Below are 27,448 nucleotides of genomic sequence, written 5' to 3' on the forward strand. Positions count from 1 at the left end.
CTAGCAACCACCTAGCAACACCTTAGCAACCACCCCGGTTACCATAGCAACACCTTAGCAACCACCTAGCAATACCTTAGCAACCACCTAGCAACCACTTAGCAACCACCTAGCAACCACCTAGCAACACCTTAGCAACCACCCCAGATACCATAGCAACACCTTAGCAACCACCTAGCAACACCTTAGCAACCACCCCGGATACCATAGCAACACCTTAGCAACCACCTAGCAACACCGTAGCAACCACCCCAGATACCATAGCAACACCTTAGCAACCGCATAGCAACACCTTAGCAACCACCTAGCAACATCTTAGCAACCACCCCGGATACCATAGCAACACCTTAGCAAGATCTATATCTTGCACACGAGCAGCTCTGCGCACGGAACCCCTTCTCTCCCCTGCTCCTCCAGTACTGTGAGTGTATGGAGGAGCTGCTGTATGGAGCAGCTATCAGTCAAAAGTTTGGACACCCCGGCACCCCAGCCAGGGCTTTGCAACCACCTATTAACTGCTTAGCAACCACCTTAGCAACCACCTGGAAAACGTTAGCAACTGCCTAGCAACCACTTAGCAACAACTTAGCAACCACCTGGAAAACGTTAGCAACGTCCTAGCAACCACTTAGCAACAACTTAGCAACCACTTTAGAAATTATAGCAACTGCCTAGCAACCAGTTAGCAACCACTTAGCAAACACCTGGAAAACGTTAGCAACTGCCTAGCAACCACTTAGCAACAGCTTAACAACCACTAGGAAAACGTTAGCAACCACTTAGCAACCACCTTAGAAATGATAGCAACAGCCTAGCAACCACTTACCAACACCTTAGCAACCATTAGGAAAACGTTAGCAACTGCCTAGCAACCACTTAGCAACCACTTTAGAAATGATAGCAACTGCCTAGCAACCACCTAGCAACACCTTAGCAACCACCCCAGATACCATAGCAACACCTTAGCAACCACCTAGCAACACCTTAGCAACCACCTAGCAACCACCTAGCAACACCTTAGCAACCACCCCGGTTACCATAGCAACACCTTAGCAACCACCTAGCAATACCTTAGCAACCACCTAGCAACCACTTAGCAACCACCTAGCAACACCTTAGCAACCATCCCAGATACCATAGCAACACCTTAGCAACCACCTAGCAACACCTTAGCAACCACCTAGCAACCACCTAGCAACACCTTAGCAACCACCCCGGATACCATAGCAACACCTTAGCAACCACCTAGCAACACCTTAGCAACCACCTAGCAACCACCTAGCAACACCTTAGCAACCACCCCGGATACCATAGCAACACCTTAGCAACCACCTAGCAACACCTAGCAACCACCCCGGATACCATAGCCACACCTTAGCAACCACCTAGCAACACCTTAGCAACCACCCCGGATACCATAGCAACACCTTAGCAACCTCCTAGCAACACCTTAGCAACCACCTAGCAACCACTTAGCAACCAACCTGGATACCATAGCAACACCCTAGCAACCACCTAGCAACACCTTAGCAACCACCCCAGGTACCATAGGAACACCTTAGCAACCGCATAGCAACACCTTAGCAACCACCTAGCAACCACCTAGCAACACCTTAGCAACCACCCCGGATACCATAGCAACACCTTAGCAACCGCATAGCAACACCTTAGCAACCACCTAGCAACACCTTAGCAACCACCCCAGATACCATAGCAACACCTTAGCAACCACCTAGCAACACCTAGCAACAACCTAGCAACCACCTAGCAACACCTTAGCAACCACCCTGGATACCATAGCAACATCTTAGCAACCACCTAGGAACACGTTAGCAACCACCTAGCAACATCTTAGCAACCAACCCGGATACCATAGCAACACCTTAGCAACAACCTAGCAACACCCTAGCAACCACCTAGCAACCACCTGGTATATGTTAGCAATTGCCTAGCAACCAGTTAGCAACAGCTTAGCAACCACCTGGAAAACATTAGCAACCGCCTAGCAACACATTAGCAATCAAAAGTTTAACCAAAAGTTTTACGATTTCAGCATTTAAACAAGCGTTTTTAGATTTCAGCGTTTAATCAAACGTTTTTAGATTTCAGCGTTTAATCAAGCGTTTTTAGATTTCAGCGTTTAATCAAATGTTTTTAGATTTCAGTGTTTAACCAGACGTTTTTACATTTCAGCGTTTAATCAAACATTTTTAGATTTCAGCGTTTAATCAAACGTTTTTAGATTTCAGCGTTTAACCAAACGTTTTTAGATTTCAGCGTTTAACCAAACGTTTTTAGATGTCAGCGTTTAATCAAAAGTTTTTAGATTTCAGCGTTTAATCAGACGTTTTTAGATTTCAGCGTTTAACCAAACGTTTTTAGATTTCAGCGTTTAACCAAACGTTTTTAGATTTCAGCGTTTAATCAAATGTTTTTAGATTTCAGCGTTTAACCAAATGTTTTTAGATTTCAGCGTTTAACCAAATGTTTTTAGATTTCAGCGTTTTTAGCATTTAGCGTTTAGCCAAAAGTTAACAGCATATCAATGACTCTTCACACTCTTCAGACGGAAAAAGCTTAGCAACCATTTTAACTTTTTAACGTTATTAGCGTTCTTTTCCAAGCCAACTTAAAGTTCGTTCACGAACTTTACTTTTTCTAGTTATTATTATTATTCCGCGCTCAAATTTCTATACGCATCTCCTCCTAGGGCTTTTGACGTAGAATCACGAAATTTTGCAGTATCGTAGGACCTATACCCGATTAGGTTGCTTGTGCTTTTTTAAGCGATACATCGTACGGTTTTCGTAAAAACTTCGTAAACGTACGCTTTTTTTTCCCATAGGAAATGAATGGGGGACAACTTTGAACGTTTGTGTAGGTAACAATTTTTGACATACAAAGACAAAAATCGGACGGTCTATAGAACTTACCGCGTTCTTTCCGAAAATTTTAACGTTTCGACGATACGTCGTACGGTTTTCGTACAAATGTCATACGAAGTTTTCCCATAGAAATGAATGGGGGGCCCAGAGTTCCATCTCACACACGAGCAGCTCTGCGCACGGAACCCCTTCTCTCCCCTGCTCCTCCAGTACTGTGAGTGTATGGAGGAGCTGCTGTATGGAGCAGCTATCAGTCAAAAGTTTGGACACCCCGGCACCCCAGCCAGGGCTTAGCAACCACCTAATAACTGCTTAGCAACCACCTTAGCAACCACCTGGAAAACGTTAGCAACTGCCTAGCAACCACTTAGCAACACCTTAGCAACCACCTGGAAAACGTTAGCAACTGCCTAGCAACCACTTAGCAACTGCCTAGCAACCACTTGGAAAACGTTAGCAACTGCCTAGCAACCACCTGGAATACGTTAGCAACTGCCTAGCAACCACTTAGCAACCACCTGGAAAACGTTAGCAACTGCCTAGCAACCACTGAGCAACCACCTGGAAAACGTTAGCAACTGCCTAGCAACCACTTAGCAACTGCCTAGCAACCACCTGGAATACGTTAGCAACTGCCTAGCAACCACTTAGCAACCACCTGGAAAACGTTAGCAACTGCCTAGCAACAACTTAGCAACTGCCTAGCAACCACCTGGAAAATGTTAGCAACTGCCTAGCAACCACTTAGCAACCACCTGGAAAACGTTAGCAACTGCCTAGCAACCACTTAGCAACTGCCTTGCAACCACTTGGAAAACGTTAGCAACTGCCTAGCAACCACTTAGCAACTGCCTAGCAACCACCTGGAAAACGTTAGCAACTGCCTAGCAACCACTTAGCAACCACCTGGAAAACGTTAGCAACTGCCTAGCAACCACTTAGCAACTGCCTAGCAACCACTTGGAAAACGTTAGCAACTGCCTAGCAACCACTTAGCAACTGCCTAGCAACCACCTGGAATAGGTTAGCAACTGCCTAGCAACCACTTAGCAACCACCTGGAAAACGTTAGCAACTGCCTAGCAACCACTGAGCAACCACCTGGAAAACGTTAGCAACTGCCTAGCAACCACTTAGCAACTGCCTAACAACCACCTGGAAAACGTTAGCAACTGCCTAGCAACCACTTAGCAACCACCTGGAAAACGTTAGCAACTGCCTAGCAACCACTTAGCAACTGCCTAGCAACCACTTGGAAAACGTTAGCAACTGCCTAGCAACCACTTAGCAACTGCCTAGCAACCACCTGGAAAACGTTAGCAACTGCCAAGCAACCACTTAGCAACCACCTGGAAAACGTTAGCAACTGCCTAGCAACCACTTAGCAGCTGCCTAGCAACCACCTGGAATATGTTAGCAACTACCTAGCAACCACTTAGCAACCACTAGGAAAACGTTAGCAACTGCCTAGCAACCACTTAGCAACCACTTTAGAAATGATAGCAACTGCCTAGCAACCAGTTAGCAACCACTTAGCAACCACCTGGAAAACGTTAGCAACTGCCTAGCAACCACTTAGCAACTGCCTAGCAACCACTTGGAAAACGTTAGCAACTGCCTAGCAACCACTTAGCAACTGCCTAGCAACCACTTAGCAACTGCCTAGCAACCACCTGGAAAACGTTAGCAACTGCCTAGCAACCACTTAGCAACCACCTGGAAAACGTTAGCAACTGCCTAGCAACCACTTAGCAGCTGCCTAGCAACCACCTGGAATATGTTAGCAACTACCTAGCAACCACTTAGCAACCACCTGGAAAATGTTAGCAACTGCCTAGCAACCACTTAGCAACTGCCTAGCAACCACTTGGAAAACGTTAGCAACTGCCTAGCAACCACTTAGCAACTGCCTAGCAACACCTTAGCAACCACCCTGGATACCATAGCAACACCTTAGCAACCACCCTGGATACCATAGCAACACCTAAGCAACCACCTAGCAACTCCTTAGCAACCACCCTGGATACCATAGCAACACCTTAGCAACCACCTAGCAACACCTCAGCAACCACCCCAGATACTATAGCAACACCTTAGCAACCACCTGGAAAGTTTTTAGATTTCAGCATGTAACCAAAAGTTTTAGATTTCAGCACTTAACCAAAATTTTTTAGATTTCAACATTTAACCAAAAGTTTTTAGATTTCAGCATTTAACCAAAAGTTTCGAGATTTCAACATGAAAACAAACGTTTTAAGATTTCAGCGTTTAACCAAAAGTTTTTAGATTTCAGCTGTTAAACAAACGTTTTAAGATTTCAGTGTTTAACCAAAAGTTTTTGGATTTCAGCATCTTACAAAACATTTCTAGATGTAAGCAATTAACCAAAGGTTTTTAGATTTCAGCGTTTAACCAAATGTTTTTAGATTTAAGCGTTTAACCAAACGTTTTTAGATTACAGCGTTTTTGGTATTTAGCTTTTAGCCAAAAGTTAACAGCATAGCAACGACTCTTCACACTCTTCAGACAGAAACAGCTTTTTAAGTTTCTGTCAACCATTTTAACTTTTTAACGTTATTAGCGCTCTTTTCCAAGCCAACTTAAAGTTCGTTCACGAACTTTGCCTTTTCTAGTTTGATCCTGATTTTGTAAGGTTTGCCTTTATTTAATGTTTTATTTGTTGATATTCTGACTCTCTGTCTCTCTCTCTGTTAAAATAAAAATGATAACATTATAGACTGTTTATGTTTTTTCTATTAGGTTAATACACACTTCCAAAATCAGAAGGGATCAAATAATTATTTTCTTTGCATAATTTGAGGTCTGAACGCTCTGCATCTTTTTGGTTATTTCAGTCATTGCTCTAATAAATAAATGCTCTAAATCACAATATTTTAGCTTGGAATTTGGGAGAAATGTTGTCTGTAGTTTATGGAATAAAACAACAATGATCATTTTACTCAAACATAAATCTATAAATAGCAAAATCAGTGAAACTAATTCAGAAACGGAAGTTGTCTGAGTTGTATATGCTCCTTTGTTTAATTGAATGTGATTGTATTTCTCAGGGAACGAATTACCGCAATCCGGTGGTGCCAAATGTTCAGAACACCTGCAACTTCAGGGAGTGGACATACGAGACGGTCCAGCTGACGGGCTGCCCGGCGGGGGTGGACTCGTCCTTCACTTACCCCGTGGCCCTGAGCTGCGAGTGCAGCCAGTGCAACACGGACAGCACAGACTGCGGAGCTCTCAGCATGCAGCCCAGCAGCTGCCACATGTTCTCCCACTACTGAACAACCCACACTACCTCAGCTCTGCTACCATCACTGCTCAAACCTTTACTTATAGATCTGGATGATGTACGGCATCTTGCTTCTTACATTATATTAGTTATTGGGAAATGGTTAATAAATCTATCAAACGACACTTTAAAACCCGATGAGTTGACTAAACTCAAAACTTTTGTTGTAACCAATTACCTAATGAATATTAAGTTCATGTAATATAATTTTTAAGTACAATGAACTTAACAAATACATACACATATCTATTTAAAATTAATATTTTCCTGAACTTGTATTTAGTCGTCTTTCTGGTTTTATCAACTATTTTAAACTATATAAAGTACTGAGAGCACAGTGAGAACACAGAGTTATTGCAGCTCAGTAAATGATTGTTCTACAGCCTACAACACAGAGACCAAGTATTTAATCATATGTGATCTAAAAGTTTACCTAAGGTAGCCCCGGGGGAATCACTACACACTGATGGTGAGTGTAAGTCAGAAACTGTTGGACACACCCAGTATGCAAATAGATTGTGACAGAAGCCAATGGAAAAGAAGCTGTTAATGGCAACAGACTAAACTCAGTTATTATAAGTTGATTCATCTTAAAGATCTCAGTTTAAGTATATATGTGCCCACGAATGTTCAACTAACTCAAAACAGTTAAGTATTGTTTAGAAATCTCCCATTTTATGTAAAACAGACTTAAATTATTTGAGTTCAAACAACTTATGCGTTTACAGTGTATAACAGTGGACAGCATCATAATAAACCATGTTCAATCAATTTAGCCAGATAACTCAAGTTTAAACCAGGATTTCTCAGTCAACAGCCAAAATAGGGTGGTTGAAGAAAGTAGCATTTATCAATTCAAGCAGATAATTTAAGCTCAAAGCAGCATCTTTCAGCTAACCAGATAACCTAATCTTAATGTTCTGGAGGATATTTAATTATATAAATCCAGGTTGTTAACAAAAACTCAATTTCACAGATAACAGACAGTTGGTTAACTTAACCGCAAAGATACTCAACAAATCAGGTTTCCTCAGTTTAAACAGATAACCAAATTCTAACCAGCCTGTCGAACTGGGTGTGGGATACCTGGATAGTTTGTAAATCCTGTGAAACATCACCCTAAACTTTAGACTTATACTATCTACAAAACCACTCAACAGAAATGTTCCCAAGCTCTTTTTTACTATTGCACAGGGTTAAGTTGGGCTTAGGTTATCTGGCTAAACTGTGGATGTCTGCTTTGTGACATAATTTCTAAGGGATAGTTAAAGACCGAAGCCCAGAGGAGTACACAAATCACGATTTCTCAGTCAGCCAGATAACTTAAGCCCAAAATTTAGAAAGCATTTGACAAAACAGGATTTCTCGGTTAGCTAGATAAAATGAGACAGAAGTTTAGGAAAGAGAGAGTATTCAAGAAAGTAGAATTTATTAATTTAAACAGATAACATAGTTACTTAGTAAATCACCGTTTCTTAATTTAACCAGATAACCCAAGTCCAAAATCTGGCCTGTCCAATAAGAGGAGACCTGAGGAACAGTCCTATAGAACAGAACACAACTTTGAGTTTAGATTAACTAAATTATTGAGAAATCTTGTTTTCTGAAAAATACCCTGAACTTTGGGCTTAAACTCCAAAAATCTCCAGAACCACCCACCCTGCTTCATGAAATGCAAGTCTGGGTGGGGTTTCCCACAAAAACTGTGATTTCTCAGTTAGCCTGATAAATTAAGCCCAAAGTTAAATGGGTATTAAAAAAAAAAAGGATTTCCCAGTTAGCCTGATAACTCAAGCCTGAAGTTAAGTGGGTATTTAACAAAACAGGATTTCTCAGTTAACTAGACTCAGAGTTACTTAACTAAACAGGGATTTTTAGTTTAACCTGATAACATAAGCCCAGGGTCTGAGGGATATTGCTTTTGGACAGAACACATTTTTGGGTTTAGGGCACCTGGATAACAGAGAAATCATCTTTTGTGATTTGTTTTTTTTTCTTACATTTTCATATTTTTGCGCCCCTCAATAGTACTCAAACAATAGGACTGCATATCGGAAGAAAAACAAAACTTACAGATTATACTTTTTATGATATTACAACACAGGTCTAACAATTCAATATATATTAAAACATTGGGTATATTGGGATTATTTAAATCAAAGCATGTGTTAAAAAAAACTTATCAGGATACAAATCTAGACACTAGTAACTAGTTGTCATGAGGTTTCCCTATTCCTCCAGATCAATCATAATTTATATATATTTTTTTCTAGTATTTCAATCACAAAATGTCACTCTCACCTACAGAAATGCTGTAGAAGTTGAATAGGAGCATTTACAAAAGACGGAGCCATAATAGATTTTTTTATATTAGTTGTCAATAATATGTTACATAAATTCACCGAACATACGGCAACTGACGACAAAATTATTTGGCCAAAAATAGAACAATCTCAGCTGGCTACCAACATCAATAGACGTGAATTTCAGGTTGAATGTTGGTCATGACGTCAGATGACCAAAAACATTTTGTCAAGATAACGTCTAATATGGGAAAGTGACTGAATAATTAATAATAAAACATATCAAATTAATAATACAATGTTTAGCAATCAATAAATACTTTTACATTGCAATTCTGTACATGCTGTTTGTTTGAAATGTCATTCCCTACTGATATACCTGTACCTGTATACATGTACTTGTACCTGATTAAAACAGTAGTGTCCTTTTCCGCTACTTTATCTGTAAGCTGGACACACCTCCCTGCTCTGCTCTGTTTCTGGAACGTTCCTGTCGTGCTGGTGTTGACCTGCTCGTTCTACAGGGCATGGTGGACCTGTTGCTCGGCATCATCTAAACATGTAAACACTGCATCATTAAAACAGCTCATACACTGCATTAGCATCTCCCATTTGTTTCTGTAACACACCAGCTGCTGCCAGCCAATGCTTACAGTCTCGCTCTTTCTCTCTCTCTCTCTCTCTCTCTCTCTCTCTCTCTCTCTCTCTCTCTCACACACACACAAATTAATTTGTACTGCATGAAAAATCTGTGTGTGTGTGTGTGTGTGTGTGTCTGTGTTTACCACAGCTTATAATTGTTCTTCGGAGACCAATTATGAAATTCCTCTCTGTGAGCATACCCTGTGTTTACTCTGAAGAGCAGAACCCATGATCCAAGCGTGCTTTGCATAATCAAATTAGTGATGAATCAACACGAATTTCGAGCACCATATCTGCGATTCAGATGAACGAGCAGCACCAATATAAATGCAATTAAGAGGCACAAAGTGGTAACAAAACACAAAGACCTTTAATGAACAAACGATTCAGATTGGAAAAAAGGGATACATGCTATTAACAGCAGCGCAGCAGCGGAACATAAACAGCGAAGAGGCGTTACGGGCTTCAGAACAGCGAATAAAGCCTGAAACGCATCATATTTAATACAAAAGATGTAGAACAAACATACCAAGAATGCAGGGAAAACTAAAGAAAATAGGATAATCAGTCAAAGAGAGTTGTTGGGTATGTTTTGGCACTGTTAATAAGAAATAATGGCTATAAGATGACGAAATGAGGTAAAATCCCTGTCTGGAAGGGATTAGTTTTTCAGGGGGACATCCGTCAAAACTATTTTACACTTCTACTCAGTGATAAAACTCTTGCATCCGGACTACAGGAACTGGAAAAAAAAAACAAGAGGACCACTGAGTTTTTTTTTTTTAGGCTTTCTCTGTCACATGACATCACGTTCAGTAGCTCCTCCGTTTCCACTCGCTGTTGTGTTTTTACATGGATCTCCGTGGAAACGCGCACCTAAAGTGTAAGTAGGGTGTGTAGCAGAGGACAAATAGCTAATTTATTAAACGTGAGGAGACAAGACTCAGAGATGTGCGTCCAGACAGGAATAAAATTGCCGGAGGACCACCGAGTTCAGCAAATAACAGTAGGTAGTAATTCAGCCTGTAATTTTTTTTCAAAGGATGTCTAAGAAAAAAAAAAACAGATACATGGTTGTTCCGGACGGTAATTAAGGGGTGAGGTTTAAGTGGTAAGGTTTGGAGCTGACGGTTCAGCACAAAAGTAAAAAAAAAGTATGTTTTTGGTGATCTATATTGTCCCAGAAACAAGTGCAATAACCTGCAGTTACCCCTTTGTAAATGCCAATTAACTTTGAATTAACAACAGTAATTAATCTGCCACAGTCCTCTCTGAGTGTATGGAGGCACAGTTATTGATAAATAATGGCCTAAAATGTTGGTAAATATAAGCAAACATGCAAGCAAACACAATGGACAATACCAAAACGAGCAAAAAATATTAATGTTGTCTATTTATTGTACAACTGAAAACATAACTATTGTGAGAGGTCTTGTTGTATTCCAGTTTTAGTTTTGGAGTATGAATTAAGTTTAGATAAATTGAAAGTTGAGTATACACACAATACTCAAATACTGTTCAGTTTGGGGTAAGCATGTGACAGTTTAAACATATATATACCATATTTTTCGGACTATAAGGCGCACTTAAATTTCTTTAATTTTCCCAAAAATTGTCAGTACGCCTTATGTATGAATTCTACCAGTCAGGTTGTAAGAAAAAGTAAAGACACTTCGCTGAAGTACAAAGTTATACAGGAGTTTCAGTTTAGTTCTCCAGCACAGAGACTGGAGTAGCATTAGCATTAGCCGTTTTTTCCCTGTTCAGAGGGGAGTATTATCGGCCTGTAGCCTGCCCCTAAACCCCGGCTAGCACTGCTGGAGCAGTTAGCCGCTAATGCTAATGCTAATGCTAACGCTCCAGCCTTAGCTCCAGCCAGAGAAATTCGGAAATCTAAGCTTACTGTACATTAATGGAAGCGCTTTACTCACCCAAATAAACAGTTTTCAGGAAAAAAATCTGTGTAGATGTACACACAGCATTCGTTTGACTTTAAAAGAAAGTCTTTTTTTTATTACAGTTTTGTTTACTTAGCTTAGCTTTACTTAACTTAATTAGCTACCCCCCACCACCACCCATCGATGAGAACTGCTAAATTAGAAGTTCTTTAAAGTGTCTCTTAAAATGTGAAAAATACAACTATACGGGTATGAACTAAAAGCAGCTCAATGACAAAAGACTGATCAACCATATTTCTAATGAAAAGGAAAAATGGTGGAAATAACATTTTTGGATAAAACAATGATTTAAACTGTCCTTTCCCTGCACCCAACAAGTGAACAATACCTTAATTACCTTAATCTTAATATCTGTCCTCTATCACCCCCCCATGCTAGCCTGCATATTTGTTTCGGATGATCTCGCCCCCCTCCACCTCCACTTGTTCATAGAGCCACTTCCTGTCGCAGCGGCACTCCACGCCGCACTTCCGCGAGCCGCAGTCCGGGCAGGGGTAGAAGCAGCCCATGCAGTCCACATCCAGGCAGTCACACAAGTCCCGCCCACAGGAGATCAGCAGGCCCTGACCGTCGTACACTTTACTCTTGGTTGCCAGAGCTTGTCTGCAAAAGAGGATGAGTTTAGTCTTAAGATGATTAATTAACAGAGGAAATTTAAGAATTTAAGTTAAACTGGAGTTTAGATTATTTGCATCAACACGAGAATGAAATTTGATACCTTTCATTGGGGGTAAGTTTTGCGCCTCCTCGTCTTCGATAGCCATCATTTACAGTCTTTACCTGTAAAAACAAACAATCGACTATTATATATTTTTCAGGAATCACCCAACCATTTTGACTGCCATAAATTTTTCATGCAGGATTAATACAAAATGCAATAAAACTGAAATGAAAGCAAGTTAAGCCACATATTTTCACAATACAATCCAAAATAAAATATATTTAAATATATATTGGATTTATAGAACTGCAGTATGAACCCAAGAAGAAGAAGAAATTTTTTTTTTTTTTTTTTTTTTTTATATTCTGTCCGCTCAACTTCATTTCATTCAAGTTGGCATGGTAAAGAATTTTTTTAAAACTCATTAATTTTGCCACTCCTTTTAGCAACACTTTAAAAAAAAATAATCGGAACTCAATTATGTCCAATTCAATCGTGGCCATTAAAGGTGCCATTAAGACCAGGCAAGTCAATACCAATTTATATTATGAGATTAAAGTAGAGAGAAAAAAATGTGAATTCCTTTCTGTGAATATTTCTATGAGTAACGTAGTCCTAAATTGCCCCATCTCAAGCTCATCAATTAAAACATGAAATTCTTAATGAGTTGATTAAGTGAGTTTAAAACCCTGGTGAAGAGTTCTGAGATGGAAACATCCAGTCGCTACTCTTAAATGTATTCTCTGTCTGTTTTGTATTTTCATGTTTATTTATGTTTATTTTAATTGTTTTTGTGTAAACACTTTGTTGTAATTTTCTGTAACTGGAAATGATGTACTGTCTTGGCCAGGTCTCCTTCGGAAAAGAGATTTTTATCTCAAGGGACTTACTGGGTAAATAAAGGTTAAATTAAATAAAAAATATATTGGGTTCATATCGTCAGCAAAGATACAAATATCACAGCTTTATATAAGAAACAATGGATTTTTTTCTGATTTGGAATTGTGAAACCTGGATGTTACCTTCTGGCTGGCATCTCTTGCAGTTTGTCTCCTTGCTCCATCAGGTAATACACTAGGGCGGTTAGATTCATCTTTTGTCCCCATTCCTCCTCTATTCTTCCGTAATTCAATCTAAAAAAATAATAAATAAATAAATAAATAAAATTACAATAGTAAAATAAATAAAATAATTTTTTTTGAGTAAACAGCTCTGTCTCTAAAATGACCTATTAAGAAGAATGCCTATTAAAAGTAAAAGTGATGATAGAATGAAAAACCGACAACATTTAGATACAAATAACTCTATAACTCTACAAATAATTTAAGCTCACCATGCACTTTTATTACCACCATATCAATGCTAGGTATTGGGGATGCACCAATTAATAATAAGTGAATAGATAAAATAACCTTTACTGAAAAACAACTAATTTATTTGAAGTCATATTGATGTTTTCTCTAATATTAGGATTTTTTTCAGCAGTGGCAGTAGACCCTACTCCACTCTCCCCAATAACCATTTAAGAATGCTGCTATACACAATGCAGAGAGTGTGGGAGAGAGCTAGCACAAAGAGAGATAAACAGCATGTTTAAGCTCATTTTTACACTATACCTACATTTATTAAAAGAAAAGGCACTTAACATTACTTTTCATGCTTAATATCAGTTTACTGTCTTTTCACAAACCTGGCAGTTTTCCCACTGAAAGATATGCACTGTTCTGGGCTAGAATAGTAATGTAGGTACTAGGGGTGGGTGATATGGCTCTAAAATAATATCACGATATTTCAGGGTATTTTTGCGATAACGATATACTTGGCGATATAGGAAAACAGAAAAATAATGAATTAATTTCAGGAATGTAGTATAAGGGTATAACAGCATAATCATAATGTGGCAAAATAAATAATATAGCATAAAATAATATAATGCAGCAAAAAATATTGCAGAATATTTAGTGCATGCATATAAACTGCAAACTATAACAATTATACAATAAATACACCTAAAGCTCCACAGTAAATAATAGACTACTTTTAAGACAGAACAGCCCTATTATCACAATATGGATTTTTAATATCATGATATTTCTGTCACGATATATTGTATACGATATAATATTGCCCACCCCTAGTAGGTATTTAAAATGGACTGAGGATGATGCTACAGATTTGTATTTGTATGTGTTCAAGCGTAATTCAGTCTGCAAGTCACAAACCTTTGCACCTTCTCCTCCAGGCTTGGAGAAAAAAATCGTGGGCACAGCATCTTCCCTCAGGAACTGTTTCCCGTTGTAGTCTCTGAAACAGTCAGGCTGGAAGTGCTCTGAGCACAGGCAGGAGTTTGTAGTTGGAACAAAGTTTTTTCTACCTAGGCTTCGGACCCATTGCTCCGCTAACTGAGGCTTGCTGATGGGGAATCTGTAGCAGAAAAGGAAAAACAGGGTTAAGATATGGAAAAAAGTCATCTCAAAGAAGTCAGACCTCTGAACAACTCCTTGGTGACATAATGCAGGTTTTGTTTCTGCTGCTGCAGCTGGTCAAAATATACATGCATTACTAAAGCAAACATATCACGCCTACCCAAATGAGGAACGCAAAATATTAGATATACTGGAAGCAGAATTTTTTTTCCCAGTGAAATTGATGTGATTTAAGCTCTTTCTCTCCCTTTCTAACCCTACGTGCACAATGCAAGCAATAAACCTGCTCAAAGATAATCGGGCATTTATCTTCCAAACCCAACCACACAAACCTGGATTTTCAGAGATGTTGAATTGTTTGCTTTGACTGTTCTTGTTCTCTTTTAAATATACATTTTGATTATCTAAATTTATTTTAATTATCTTGATATTTCACCAAAACAGGGTGGACAGCTTAAGCTTGAACTCTTTAACATAATCATGGAGACAATATGAGAATGAAATATTAAGTACGATTTAGGTGTGTTCACCCTGTTTTAGAAATTACTAACAACTGTTCTCCCAAATTCCAAATAAAAATGCATTTCTCATTTATTTGCAGAAAAATGAGATATAGATGCAGTGCTTTCAGAACTCAAATAATGCAAAAAACAAATAACAAGTTTATTAATTTAGAAGTGCAAAAAAAAATCATACATTTATGTATCTAAAGTCACTAAAATATGTTAGGAAAATGAACAGAAAGACCATAACAATTATTCATTAAAAAAATAATATGCATAAAACATATCTTGTTTGTATTCTATTTTCGGAAACTACTCTGTCGGTCTTGCAGTGTAGAAATAGACATTTAAATAACAATTATTAATATTATTATTATTTTTTACTTGTAGGAAGCACGTTTTAACAACATTAGCCGTTCCTTAATCATGTCCTTTTGGGCAATGTTAAATAAACGTTGTTTTAAAGTTGTAGTTCCATTAGCATTAAAAGCTGCTGAAACAGATAAATAAGATAATGATAGATAACCCAACACGTAACGTTTATTCAACGTTCTTTTCTATCAGGTTGCAGCCATAGCTAACGCTTAACTAGCCAAGTTCATGAGAGGACATAACCAAACCCAAAAACATCAGTTTAAAAGCCATATTTAATTATTTAACCCATATAAGTTAAAGCCTTTCTGCAGTAATGAAGTCTACTTAATGAACTTAAAGCACTCTTACCTGTAAAAGCGGATTTCTGAGCCTTTAATAAAGCGGTTAGTGCACCCCAACGCCGAGCACGCAATAGGCATTATTACTGAAGCTGTTTCATACAGAAAACTGCAGTTTAAACCTCTAAAAACAGTTTATTATACAATAAATAAACACAATGTGCACCAAACCGCCTCTACCGCCAACACAAACAAACGGAGCCGCCAGAGCTTCAGAAATAGCGCTTACTGCCCCCAGCGGCCGGAGGCTACCAGCACCAACCATAGACATGTATACGTTACATGTCAATGCCAAGTAAATTAAAAATACATTTAACATAATAAACTACATTAACTACAGTAATAATACATAATACACAATAAATCAACTACTAACATTAACTACAGTAATAATACATAATACACAATAAACTAACTAACTAACTAACATTAACTACAGTATTAATACATAACACACAATAAATAAACGAACTACCATGAACTACAGTAATACAACCTATTTATTAAATAATAAATAATAATTATAAATCACGCTTTTCACGGAATCCACAGACAGAGGGCTGGAAATCAGCATTTTCTAAGTAAATCAGATTTCAATGTGACTTTTATTTTGAAAAAAGCGAGACCTGTAGCCACATACAACTGGTGTTCGGTCGAGTTGCGCTACCCATCGAAACGTGGCACTTACATGCATTGCGCATGCGCTTCCCATATTTATTTATTTTTTCCTGCTTTTTTCAGGATAATTCTCTTTTCCTCGGTTACACTATGCTATACAGTCTGGGTTTACTATTAAAAGCAGTGTCAGAAAAGCGTAAATATAATTGCGGTTTAATAAAAAAAATACAAGATATGTTTTTTTTTGTAACCTCAATTTCTTTTTTTTTTATTTTATTTACAATGATATAGTGATTTATTGCTTTATTTACTATACACATGCCGTAGGAATTTTCTGGTATGATGTTTTCTAGCCCACCGAAATATTTAATCCATTGATTTATTAAAAAAAGCTTTCCCTATTATATTATCTTATATTATGGTAGCACGGTTTGACAAGGAAGCACAAATTGACAGAACACCGGAAGTAATGCACGTGTAGAAAAAACAGCTGAATGATCTGTTTAAAGCGTTTGATAAAATTTCCCTCTGTATTTTATGGATTACAGACATTAAAAAGAAGTTTTTCGGGTTCATTAATGGAGCATTTTGAAGAAGACTTGGTGGAGGCGCTTAAAGACGTTGTAAAGGCGGGGAGCTGGCAGTGTGTGGGAGATGCTGGGAAGCTGAAGTCACCCTGCACCAAGTAAGAGTCCCTTACCATTAAAAAATAAACAGTAAAAACCTGAATAAAAATTATATTTATTTATTATAAAATGTGTTTTTATTGTTTTGTTGGTTACAAAGTAGCTGTGACTGTCTGATCTCAGAATTACAGTCTGAAAGATAAGGGTTGGTTTGTTATATAGCACCAGTCAAAAGTTTGGACACACCTCTCCTCATTCAATGTGTTTTCTTTTTTTTTTTAATGTTTTTTACATTGTAAATTTAATAATGAAGACTATATTAAACCTCTACAGGAACACATGTTATATTATTTAATAAACATAAAGTATTAAACAAACCAGAATATGTTTTATACCTTAGATTTCTCTAAGTAGCACATCTTGGTATTTTAATCTCAGTGTCTTCATAAGGGAGAGTCACCTGAAATAGTTTTCTCAGCCTCTTGAAGGAAGGAGTTCCTGGAGGTGCTGAACAACTCAAATTCCATATGTGTCCCTTAATTGGTTTTAAATCTTTAATATTAATCTACAAAGTAGAAAATAAATTAAATAAAGGAATATAGAAAAACACTGAAGGAGAAGGCGTGTCCAAACTTTTGACCAGTAATTAAAGCTATTTTTTACTTTTAATTCATTGTGTAACCTGCAGGTTTTACGCAGACGATGGAGAGCACATAGTTCTGGTGCACACAGATGATGGACGGTACTGGGCTATGGACTCATCCTGCCCACATGAAGGTACGTCATGTTGCAATGTTTTAATTCTTGACACAAGAAGTAGATACACAGGGCTTTGTCTGTGTGAGTGACAGGCTGCTGCTGCCTGAGAAGCGCAAGGGGGAGGGGGAGCGCGAGGGGGGGGCAGGAGTAAATGTGAAGTGCATATATAACTGCATGGCCTCCATCCACATGGTTGGGCACGTGCTTGTAAAAACGTGTTGAAAGCTGTTCACCTCAGTCTAGCACAGTTTTGCACAGATTACCTTTATTTTAAAAAGCCATTTAAATGTTAGTTAAAGGGCCGATTAATGTAGTTTTGCTGTTTTCCTCGGGTTTTGAGTGCTCAGCTCTGACGCTTTTGATCGGTAGAAACACGAGACAGCGTACGGGTGGGGACATTTTTCCAATAACGTGCAACCCTACTATTGGCTGTTTTCAGGGTTTAAATCGGTCTGTAGTGCACCCGTGTTTCCGCCACCAAGTAAGAAACTTGAAAAAAATCTCCATTTTGCTCTTTTTGTTGATTTTGAGCACACAGATTGCCCCTTACATTTTGTCAAAACTTCTTGATGAATGGACCAATATGATTTTTCCAAAATGACCTAAAATAGACTCCTTTTACATTGACTTTTATTGAACGTTAGTTGAAGGTTTTATCTGTTTTGAAGATACTGTACAAGTTTTTTATTAGACAGTGATGATATGAGAGTCATACTGAATATACAGGGAATAGTGGATAAAGTCAATGCATTTTAAAAGGTGTCTTGGGTTTAAATATCTTGAGTCCATGTTTACACTCATACCCATTTACTTTATTACAGTTATTAATTTGTTGATGTATGGTGTGGATGTCTAAACAGGTGGTCCTCTTGACCAAGGAGACATCGAGGACCTGGGAGATGGGAAACTGGCGTTGGTATGCCCCTGGCATTATTTTGACTTCAGCCTGGAGACAGGTGCCTCATCGTCAGGACTGCAGGTAGACCACTCTGAATAAAACATTAGCAAATACATCAAATTATGTGAAATGTATAGCAAAATACATTTGTTTATGGACTTTTATTTTGAATTCCTCTCTGCAGAATCAAGTCTATGATGTCAGAGTAGTGGATGGAAAGGTATATATCAATACTCAGAGTAACTTGTCTCGCTACCCTGTCCCGGTTACGAAAACAGCTAAAACAGGTGAGCAATCAACAGGAACAGTTTAGAAAAGTAACCATACAATTTTTTGTAAATATTACACAATATTACATTAAGTCCTCTTATGCTTGGACTTCACTTCTAGATGCCTCGTTGCCAGGGGAAATTAATTCAGCGTCTTCAGAAAATACACTCTGTTTCTGGGCCACAAAAATCCTCTGTACTCCAGACCCACAGGAAAAGGTGAGTATTCTTCTTCCTCTTTTTTTACAATATCTCAGAAACACTGAATCACATTTTAGCTGGAATCAGTGAGATAGAAATATACTGTTCATGTTTATAAGACAATCTGTTGCTATAGTTACCTTTATTGTTGGTCCATTGGATGCCTGTTTACACACGTGTGTGTATATATATATATATTGTTTCTTTTTTTTCTTTTATTTTAGGTAAAATTGACTAAAGAAGTGCAGCATTGGTGGGACACTGGGAAAATAACTGAAATCGGGGAGTGTGCTCCACCAGCGCAGCCCAGCAGGATAGACAAGCTGACTGTAGTGCAGCCGGGCAAAATCAAACGCGGTAAAGGAGGCACACAGGTACTTACTGGTGTTTTCAGTCAATTAGTGGTTTGCCATTTCCTATCCTATTCAACATTTTTTAATATTGTAAACAATATTATGCTCTGAAATATCACATCTATAATTATCACATTAGGGTACTACTTCTTTGCTGTTTTTAGCAAAAGACAGATTCACAATGTTCTTATTTCCCATTATATATATCTACTAGAGACAGATTATATCTGTTCAGTATCATTTATTTTACTTTAATCCTGGATATATGGTGATATTTGGAGTGCATTATTATTATTAGTATCATGACATTCTGGATCATTGACTTCTGTTACAAATCTGATAAAATTCTTGTATTTTTAATATCTCAGTTAGGGGTGTGCCTAATAAAATACAATTTTATTTTCATTTTGTTGCAGTAGTGTATTCTTGAAATATTTTTTTTTAATTCAGTGTTTTTTCATATGGCCAAGAGTATCATTATCGTGAAAAAAACATGAAATATCAAGATATTACTTTAGGGCCATATCGCCCACCTCTACAATCAAATAAATGCAGCAAAGTGTTTTCAAAATGTCATTTAGTCCAGTGCGCATATTATTCCTTCTTTTTATATTTAGTTCATATCCAAAAATGGGAAAAGGTCAGTTGGTTTGTAATTTTGTTGCTATTAATTTTTACGTCTAATGACAAAAAAGGGGCCTTTGCAAATGTATATATTCAGTTTGTGTTATTTAAAATGAATTAACCAAATACCAATTCGTTTAACTAAAAAAAAAAAATTACATATTTTTTTTTTCGATTCTCTTTTGAATACATCAACACAAAAATATTTTTAGCACTCTCTAAATAAATGAATGAATGAATGAATAAATGAATATAGAGCCTTTCTAGACACCCAAGAACGCTTTACAATCACATTCTACACTTATTGAGAAGAGGCAGCCAATCGTGCACAGCATATTCTCAACCGGAAACCACCGTCCACCTGGAAGACCCAGGACAGAGGGCAAGTCCTGGGCATATCTGAGCAAACAATCATCCTTCCAAACGCACGGACCAGAGCAGTTTAGAATATCCAATTATTTTGACCTCTATGTTTTTTGACTGTGGGAGGAAACTGAGTCATTGGAGGAAACTCCACCCAGATAAGGACTTGAACCCAGGACCCCAGCACTGGGAGCCGAACGTGTCTACAGAAGTAGACGTTTATCACACAGACCCTTCTATATAATTTTCTTATATAAAGTAGAAAAGTGAGTCTAAAAAAGAAGATCTACATGAGTCTAAAGTCAAATAATAATGATAATAATAATAATAATAATAATAATAATAATAATAATAATAATAATTTAAATAAAAGTTTACAATGCATTTTCCTTTTTTGCGCACATATTAAATATGATAATAATAAAATAAGAAAATCTGAAACTAAAATTGAAAAACCCTGAAAAAGTAACAGGTATTTTTTTTTATATATTATTATATGGAAGAATATGTAGTAATGATTGCAATGTCGAAAAAATTATGAATAATATTTTGGCTACCCAAAGAATATCTTTCTTTATACAGTAATTGGTATTCTGCAGGTCCTGTAAATAATTGTAGTTTTGTTTGGTTTGTTTTGGTTTGTTTTGCAGGCGAGCAGGATCGCTTTGCTGCATTCTCTGGCGAATATCGAGCAGTGGGCGATTGATCTGTCGTGGGATATTATAGCACGGTTCTCTTCTGTTCAGCTCAGCACTGGAGACTCAATGCCACGCCAGTTCTTCAGTGACTTTGTCAAAGTAGCTGGAGATGAAGCCAAGGTCAGAAAGTATTTTTAACTTGATTAAATAGTGCAGTTGATGAATATCTGATTCATATACAGTAGGGGTTTAACGGTATGTGTATTCTTTACGGTGAAGGGGTCATGGTTCGGTTCGCGCAAACGCATGCAGAATATACCATTCACAGGCAGTCTATAGGAGACTTGTGGAACCAGTGAACATAACCCTGAAATTGTAGCTGTAGCATTGTTGCTATTAGCCTGTGCTGGGAAGTAAAGCTCTGACTGGAAGTCACGTTAGATCAGTGTTTCTCAACCCTGTTCCTGCATATTAACACTGTTCTGCATATTCTAGAGCTTTCTCTGCTTTAAATGCATTAAAAACGTAAGTGATGGTATGATGTGTCTAATACAGTGCTGGATTTACATAATGATTGATTTGTGGGGGATAGGGGGCTAAGAGATTTTAACAGATAATCTCAGTAAAGGATTGTTTATTAGCTGATCAGTTGGATCAGGTGGAAAATACACAATTTTAGAGCAAAGACCAGGGTTAAGAAACTGCTTTAAACTACCAACATTTCCCAGTGTTGTACTAAATACTGGCTATCCTCTACATCCGGCTTTCCCATTCACACAGCTGTCTCCTGATTAATACTGTTTTTTTTATTTTGTATAATATGGAAAATTTACAGGAAAATACTAATACCTGAAGACGGCAGGAAAGAGGGGTAAAATATGGTAGTTTTTTTGCCCAAAACGGGTATGACTTTCACACACGCACTTACAAAAAAAAAAAAGACAAAAAGACACTTCGAGCAGTAAGAGCCAAAGGGGCAGGTGCCCCAGCCGACTCCGCCCCCCCATCTGCACGTGCCTGCTGTCCACAACCATCGCTGTGCTGCCATAGGAAACTAATGGTCGCCTGTCACTTTCCAGTGTGAACGCAGGGTTAGGCGCTCTTAATTTTAACAATGTAATTCTGATATTTCTTATAAAAAACAAAGAACCCAAACACTGAAATGCATCCAGTAATATGCTTAGGGAAAAAATGTAGTTTAATTAGTTAAAGTAATGCTGCTGTTTTTGTTCTTAATATAAAGCGCCACAATCAGGCTCACTGTTTGTTTGTTCCAACAAGATCCAGAAAATGGAGCCTCTTATGATGACAATAGGAGAGAACCCTGGTTTTAAGCATAAACCATGATATGGTTATAGTGAAGATTTATTGTTATTATGAAGTAAATAAAGGTGAGGCTATACAGAATGCCCAGCCTCTTTGTTTTCCACCAACCGTACTGAAAACATACCGAACCGTGGGGTCTATACCGAGGTATGAAACAAACCGTCAGTTTTCTGTACCATTACACCCCTAATATACAGTATGTGTTTCAATAATGTTTTTTTTTGTTGTTTGTTTCAACAGCATTATGATTTATTAGAGCAAAGGATCAAGGACCTGGGCAGCTCTTTTGGTTCCCTGCCGGTGCATAATGGTCAGTAGCTCTATTATTATGAATATGTGTTGCTTTAGTAAAGCTGATGTTGTAAATGAAGCTTCTTCTGTTTTATCTGCATCTGCAGGTTTGTGGCAGTCGGCAACAGAGACGTCTCATGATCTTCTGTCCAGACTGGCTATAGTACACATGGTTCATGAAGCCAGGTATAGTACTGAATTACAGGCTCCCGCAGGGTCTTAAAAAAAAAGTCGTGAAATAAGAAATGCAAAATATTTAAAAACATAAAATATTTAACCTCCTAAGACCTGAAATCTTTCATGGCGTGGATTTATTATTTTTATTTCTCTTTGCTATTTGGGCTAATTGATACCGGATTAGTGTAAAAACAAAGCATTATATTTTTACATGATGTAGTTTCTGAGAAAAATAATGTCCGCATATGAGAACTTTAGTTTTATATTTCGGTAGAACACCGAAACAAGTCGCAATTAGTAATGATGTGCAAAACATTTATTTTGTTCCTGAACGCAGCAGCAAAAGAAGAAAAGTAGAAACAACAAGAGCAATATGGCTTATTTGAAGTGCTGCTTCAACAAGAAGACACATACATTTAAAGTATTCACTGTTCATTTACCTTTCTGAACAAAATGCAACAAAGCTGTAACGTGTTAAACTCGTGTGCCACCACTAGGTGACAGTATAATGGCCTCATAAGAGGACACCAGGCCCTTGTAGAGCAAAATTTAGTGTTGTGGTTTAGACTTAAAATGTGGACGCCAGGCCCTGGACGGTTAAACACAGCTGGATTTCTATCCAAGGTTTTAAGTCTTAAATTTGTACTTTTATTTATTTTTGTTAATTTCGTTAATACTTTCGTCCAAACTTTTGACTGGTACTGCATATAAAATAAATAAATAAACTTGCTTAATTGAGCTTAATTGGCAAGCAAAATGTACCCCACCACAAACCATCTCCCACCCCCGGCGCCTCTGTCTTGGTCAAAAATAAATTTTATGAAGTTATAATAAATAACTACGCGTTAATTATAGTTGAAACAGCAAAGCAACGGTATTAAACACACTATTATCACCATCTTTACTGAAATATTTTATTGTTGTTTGACCAAGATTCAGGCAAAAATGCGCTGAGCCTCGTCTCTTTCACAGTGCACGGTACTGCATTCAGACAGACCAAGTTAAATAAACTTAAAATAAGTAAGAACATATAAAATTAATTAAATTTTATCAAATATAAATAATAGATTTATCCATTCTAGTGTTAAAGACAGTGATGTTAAAGCTGGTGTGAATGGATACTGCTGAACATGTTCCAGTCTGGTTGTATTCTACTGTTAGTAACTAGTGAGTGGAGGATTATGATAACTGTGGTAAAGTTGTACTTTCCAGGATTGACCATCACAGAATTTATCACATCACAGGGACGCTCCCACAGTTTGTTCTTGCATTCAGTTCATAAACAGATGTTGTCTGGGGTCTCCAGGCCAGTCACTTTGGACAGTTTTCCTTTAAATGGGTTTTGTACTATGATTTTTTTTTTTATAGGGGTTTAGACGTGCACCCTCAGACGCTCTCACGCTTTGCAGCACAGAATGACACAGACTCTGTGAAGATACTGGAGATAATCTACACTGATGAGATCACACATGTGGCTGCAGGACTCCGCTGGTTCACATACATTTGCTCTAAAGAGGAACGGGTAAGAGCTGTGTGTCTCTTTTACCACGCTTTCTACACTTCCGGTGCTTTACAATCGGTGTTGCTAAATGCTAAACTAATCCAACAACCTGAATTAAATCTGTTATTCTGAAGAGCGTCTGCATGTGCTCATGCTTAGTTATTAAATATTAGATGGTACTTCTTCTAATTAGTGCCGTTAACCTATTAAAAGGAAAAATAATTGCATTATTCACAACAACCTGGTCACATTATTACTTTGCGTAAAATAAAAAAAAACGTTAACCCATTTAATGCATTAACATGGACAGCACTACTTCTAACATTTAGAGCATTATTATTTTAATTAATAATTATTAATTTAATTTAGATGTAATTCTATTATACTTTTTCTTTTTTCTGTTTTGAAAACCATGCAACTTAACTTTTTTTTTACCAAGTTTTGATCTTCATCACTATTATTTTCACTTCTGCTTTCAAACACAAATGTAGCATCAATTCTCAGATTATAATCTATATTTTCAACAGAATATCTCTGCTTGTTCTAATGAGACATGAGTTAAACACAAATTGCATTTGCCCTATATAACAACTCTGACTCTTCACAACTTTACAACTGATGCTCTCAAACACTTTATTAAGAGACAAGAAATTCAAGTGATTAACTCTTGACGAGTTCAGCACAGCTGTTAACTGAAAGCCTGAATTCCAGGTGACTCTACCTCATAAAACTGACTGAGAAAATCCCAAGATGTGTAAAGCTGTCTAATTAAAGCAAGAGATGCTACTTTGAAGAATCTAAAACATATTCTGGTTTGTTTAACAATTTTTTTTAATAATGCCACATGTTTTTCTTTCGTTTTCTGAATTAATTTAGTATAAATCTACAATGCAGGACATTTTAAAATAATGAAAAACACTCAATTTATAGTATATACAGCTCTGGAAAAAAATAAGAGACACTAAAAATTATGAGTTTCTTTGATTTTAATTCATTAAAGACCTATATGTATAATATATATATATATATATATATATATATATATATATATATATATATATAATATAATCAAGAGGAAGATGGATGATCACAAGCCATCATACCAAGCTAAGCTGCTTAAATTTTTGCACCCAGAGTGCAGGCGTAAAGTTATCCAAAAGCAGTGTGTAAGACTGGTGGAGGAGAACATGCCAAGATGTGTGAAAACTGTGATTTAAAAACATTCCACCAAATATTGATTTTTGAACTCTTAAAATTGTATGAATATGAACATTTTTTTGCATATGTCTGAAAGCTCTGCATCTTTTTGGTTTTTTCAGCCATTTCTCATTTTCTACAAAAATAAACGCTCTAAATGACAATATGTTTATTTGGAATTTGGGGGAAACGTTGTCTGTAGTTTATAGAATAAAGCAACAATGATCATTTTACTCAAACATAAACCTATAAATAGCAAAATCAGAGAAACTGATTCAGAAACTGAAGTGTATATATATATATATTTCTTGTTTCATATTTTTCCAGCATTGCTTGACGACTTTCCATGACTTGGTTAAGTTGCACTTCAGAGGGTATCTGAAGCCCCCGTTTAACACAGAGGGAAGGAAGACGGCCGGGATGACTGAGGAGGTATCTGTTTTACTGTTGCTGTATCTCTATTTCAGTATGTTTTATTTCTTAACCTTAAAAGTGCCATTGAATGTGTAACTTTATTTCTCTTGACATGATTGAATAATTAATAGTTCATTACATGAAACTGACATATTGTGAACCTCAAACTGATACTTAACAGTCTTGACTCTTTATATTGATGTGCCCAGTATTTACATGAACCCAGTCCACTAGTGAGAAACATAAGAGCCATTGTGAAAGTGGAGAATATGGTGTTGTTGATACTGAAAGGCAGCACATCACCTTCAGGGTCAGGTGACGATTAAAACACAATGCGTTGTACAGCACCTTAAACAACTCTTTGAAAATAAGATAAAAAGGAGGTAACACTTTTTTTTTTAGAAATGGCATGTCTATTAGACTATATAAACACCCTTATAACATTATAATGCATTCATAACATATGAGACTACAAAGCCATGTTTTGTATGCATTATTAATTATGATACTAGGTTTAATTATAATTTATCTGTCATCATAACTCATATAACTCATATAACTTATATATGTCATAAAAGTAACGTAACTTCAATTCCCTGTATGTCCTGTACATATGCAGTATTGATAATAAAACTACCTCAATTGACTTACTTGTCTTGACTTATTGATACAGTGTATTCCAATGTATTTCACTTTATTTAAAGTGTACAATGACACAATGTAATAAAATATTATCAAATTTAATATAAGATATTATAATATTTAACGTTAATATAATTAATTAATTATAGCATGCTTTGTTAAGGCAGCAGCTTTGTGGAGGTTATTGGTATTCACATATAACATCTTTTAAACACACTGATCACAATCACAATTCATGGCTATCATGTGTTAAACATTCTTATAAATATTTTTATTGCCATGTCTATAATGCTTTATGAATGCATTATATGTGCTATGACTGTTTATAGAGTCTAATATGAATGGCATTAATAGAAAAATGTTTCCAAGAAAACAATCATATGTTGCTGGAATAATAAAATAAACATTTGTAATGTCTTTTTATTTATTTTTTTTTTATTTTTCTCTGCAGTGGTACGTTCCACTTGTTAAACCTGCCAGCTAACCGAAGATGTTCTTCAGCTTTTACAGTGGAAAGATAAGCTGCTACACTCTATCACTCTCTTCTGTACACTACATACTATCTGTCACTGCCAGTACTGTAATTATTTACTATTTTACTATTAATAATTTAATTATTACTGTAAACCTTCAGCTTATTTCCTGCACTGTGCATGTCCTTGTAATTGTGTGAAATGATTATTTATTCATTTATTCATTCAGTTGCTGCTGTGGAAAATGAGTTTTAGTTACTTTTATGTGCCATTTTTAATTAATCGGACTCATGCAAAGAGAGAAAATTACTTTAAAAATAAAAGTATAAATTATCATTTTTGAGAAAAAAAGTTTTTATTTTATTCCTAAATCATTTTAAATATGTTTTTACTTTATATCATGTTTTTCATGCAACATATTATGAGTATTGTCTAATAAATCATGTATTAATCTAAGCTATGATATGTTTGTCTTGGTGAAATACAAAAAAAAATTCTGTAACACTTTCTTTTTATTTTAAGGAACACAAATTAGGCGCTTATTGATGTCTTATTATTTGCTTAATAAAGCCTTAATTAGACATTTGTAAATGATTTATTCACTACTTATTAGGCTTTATTCTGTGCTATAAGTGTTATTGGTGCTTAGTTACGGGTCTGTTATTTGAAAATGATTAATGATGG

The 27,448-nt window shown here is 36.8% G+C and overlaps 3 protein-coding genes across 3 annotated transcripts in view; 2 read left to right on the top strand and 1 right to left on the bottom strand.

Moving 5' to 3' along the window:
* Positions 1-7,712, top strand: part of fshb (follicle stimulating hormone subunit beta) — a 29,082-nt gene extending 21,370 nt beyond the window's left edge. The window contains exon 2 of the mRNA XM_022667102.2: positions 5,953-7,712. Coding sequence (XP_022522823.1) covers positions 5,953-6,180 — 228 coding nt within the window. The 3' untranslated portion in view covers positions 6,181-7,712. The remainder of the gene's footprint in view (positions 1-5,952) is intronic.
* A 1,769-nt stretch (positions 7,713-9,481) lies between these two features.
* On the bottom strand, positions 9,482-15,613 carry LOC103034131 (ADP-ribosylation factor-like 14 effector protein). The gene is made up of 5 exons (XM_007246909.4): positions 15,405-15,613; positions 13,975-14,176; positions 12,775-12,885; positions 11,810-11,871; positions 9,482-11,694 (listed from the first exon to the last, which is right to left on the bottom strand). Exons 1-5 carry the CDS (start codon positions 15,473-15,475, stop codon positions 11,466-11,468), a joined length of 675 nt encoding a protein of 224 aa, XP_007246971.1. The 5' UTR covers positions 15,476-15,613; the 3' UTR covers positions 9,482-11,465.
* Positions 15,614-16,471: 858 nt separating this feature from the next.
* On the top strand, positions 16,472-26,977 carry si:ch73-314g15.3 (Rieske and Ferritin_like domain-containing protein). The gene is made up of 12 exons (XM_007246907.4): positions 16,472-16,697; positions 17,327-17,415; positions 18,258-18,376; positions 18,480-18,582; positions 18,686-18,783; positions 18,990-19,139; positions 20,756-20,923; positions 22,310-22,379; positions 22,468-22,546; positions 23,906-24,059; positions 25,563-25,667; positions 26,743-26,977. The coding sequence occupies exons 1-12, from the start codon at positions 16,507-16,509 to the stop codon at positions 26,773-26,775; spliced, it is 1,359 nt and encodes a 452-aa protein (XP_007246969.3). The 5' UTR covers positions 16,472-16,506; the 3' UTR covers positions 26,776-26,977.
* Positions 26,978-27,448: the final 471 nt, after the last annotated feature.

Source organism: Astyanax mexicanus, chromosome 23 (genome assembly GCF_023375975.1).
Source record: "Astyanax mexicanus isolate ESR-SI-001 chromosome 23, AstMex3_surface, whole genome shotgun sequence".
Lineage (NCBI taxonomy): Eukaryota > Metazoa > Chordata > Actinopteri > Characiformes > Acestrorhamphidae > Astyanax > Astyanax mexicanus.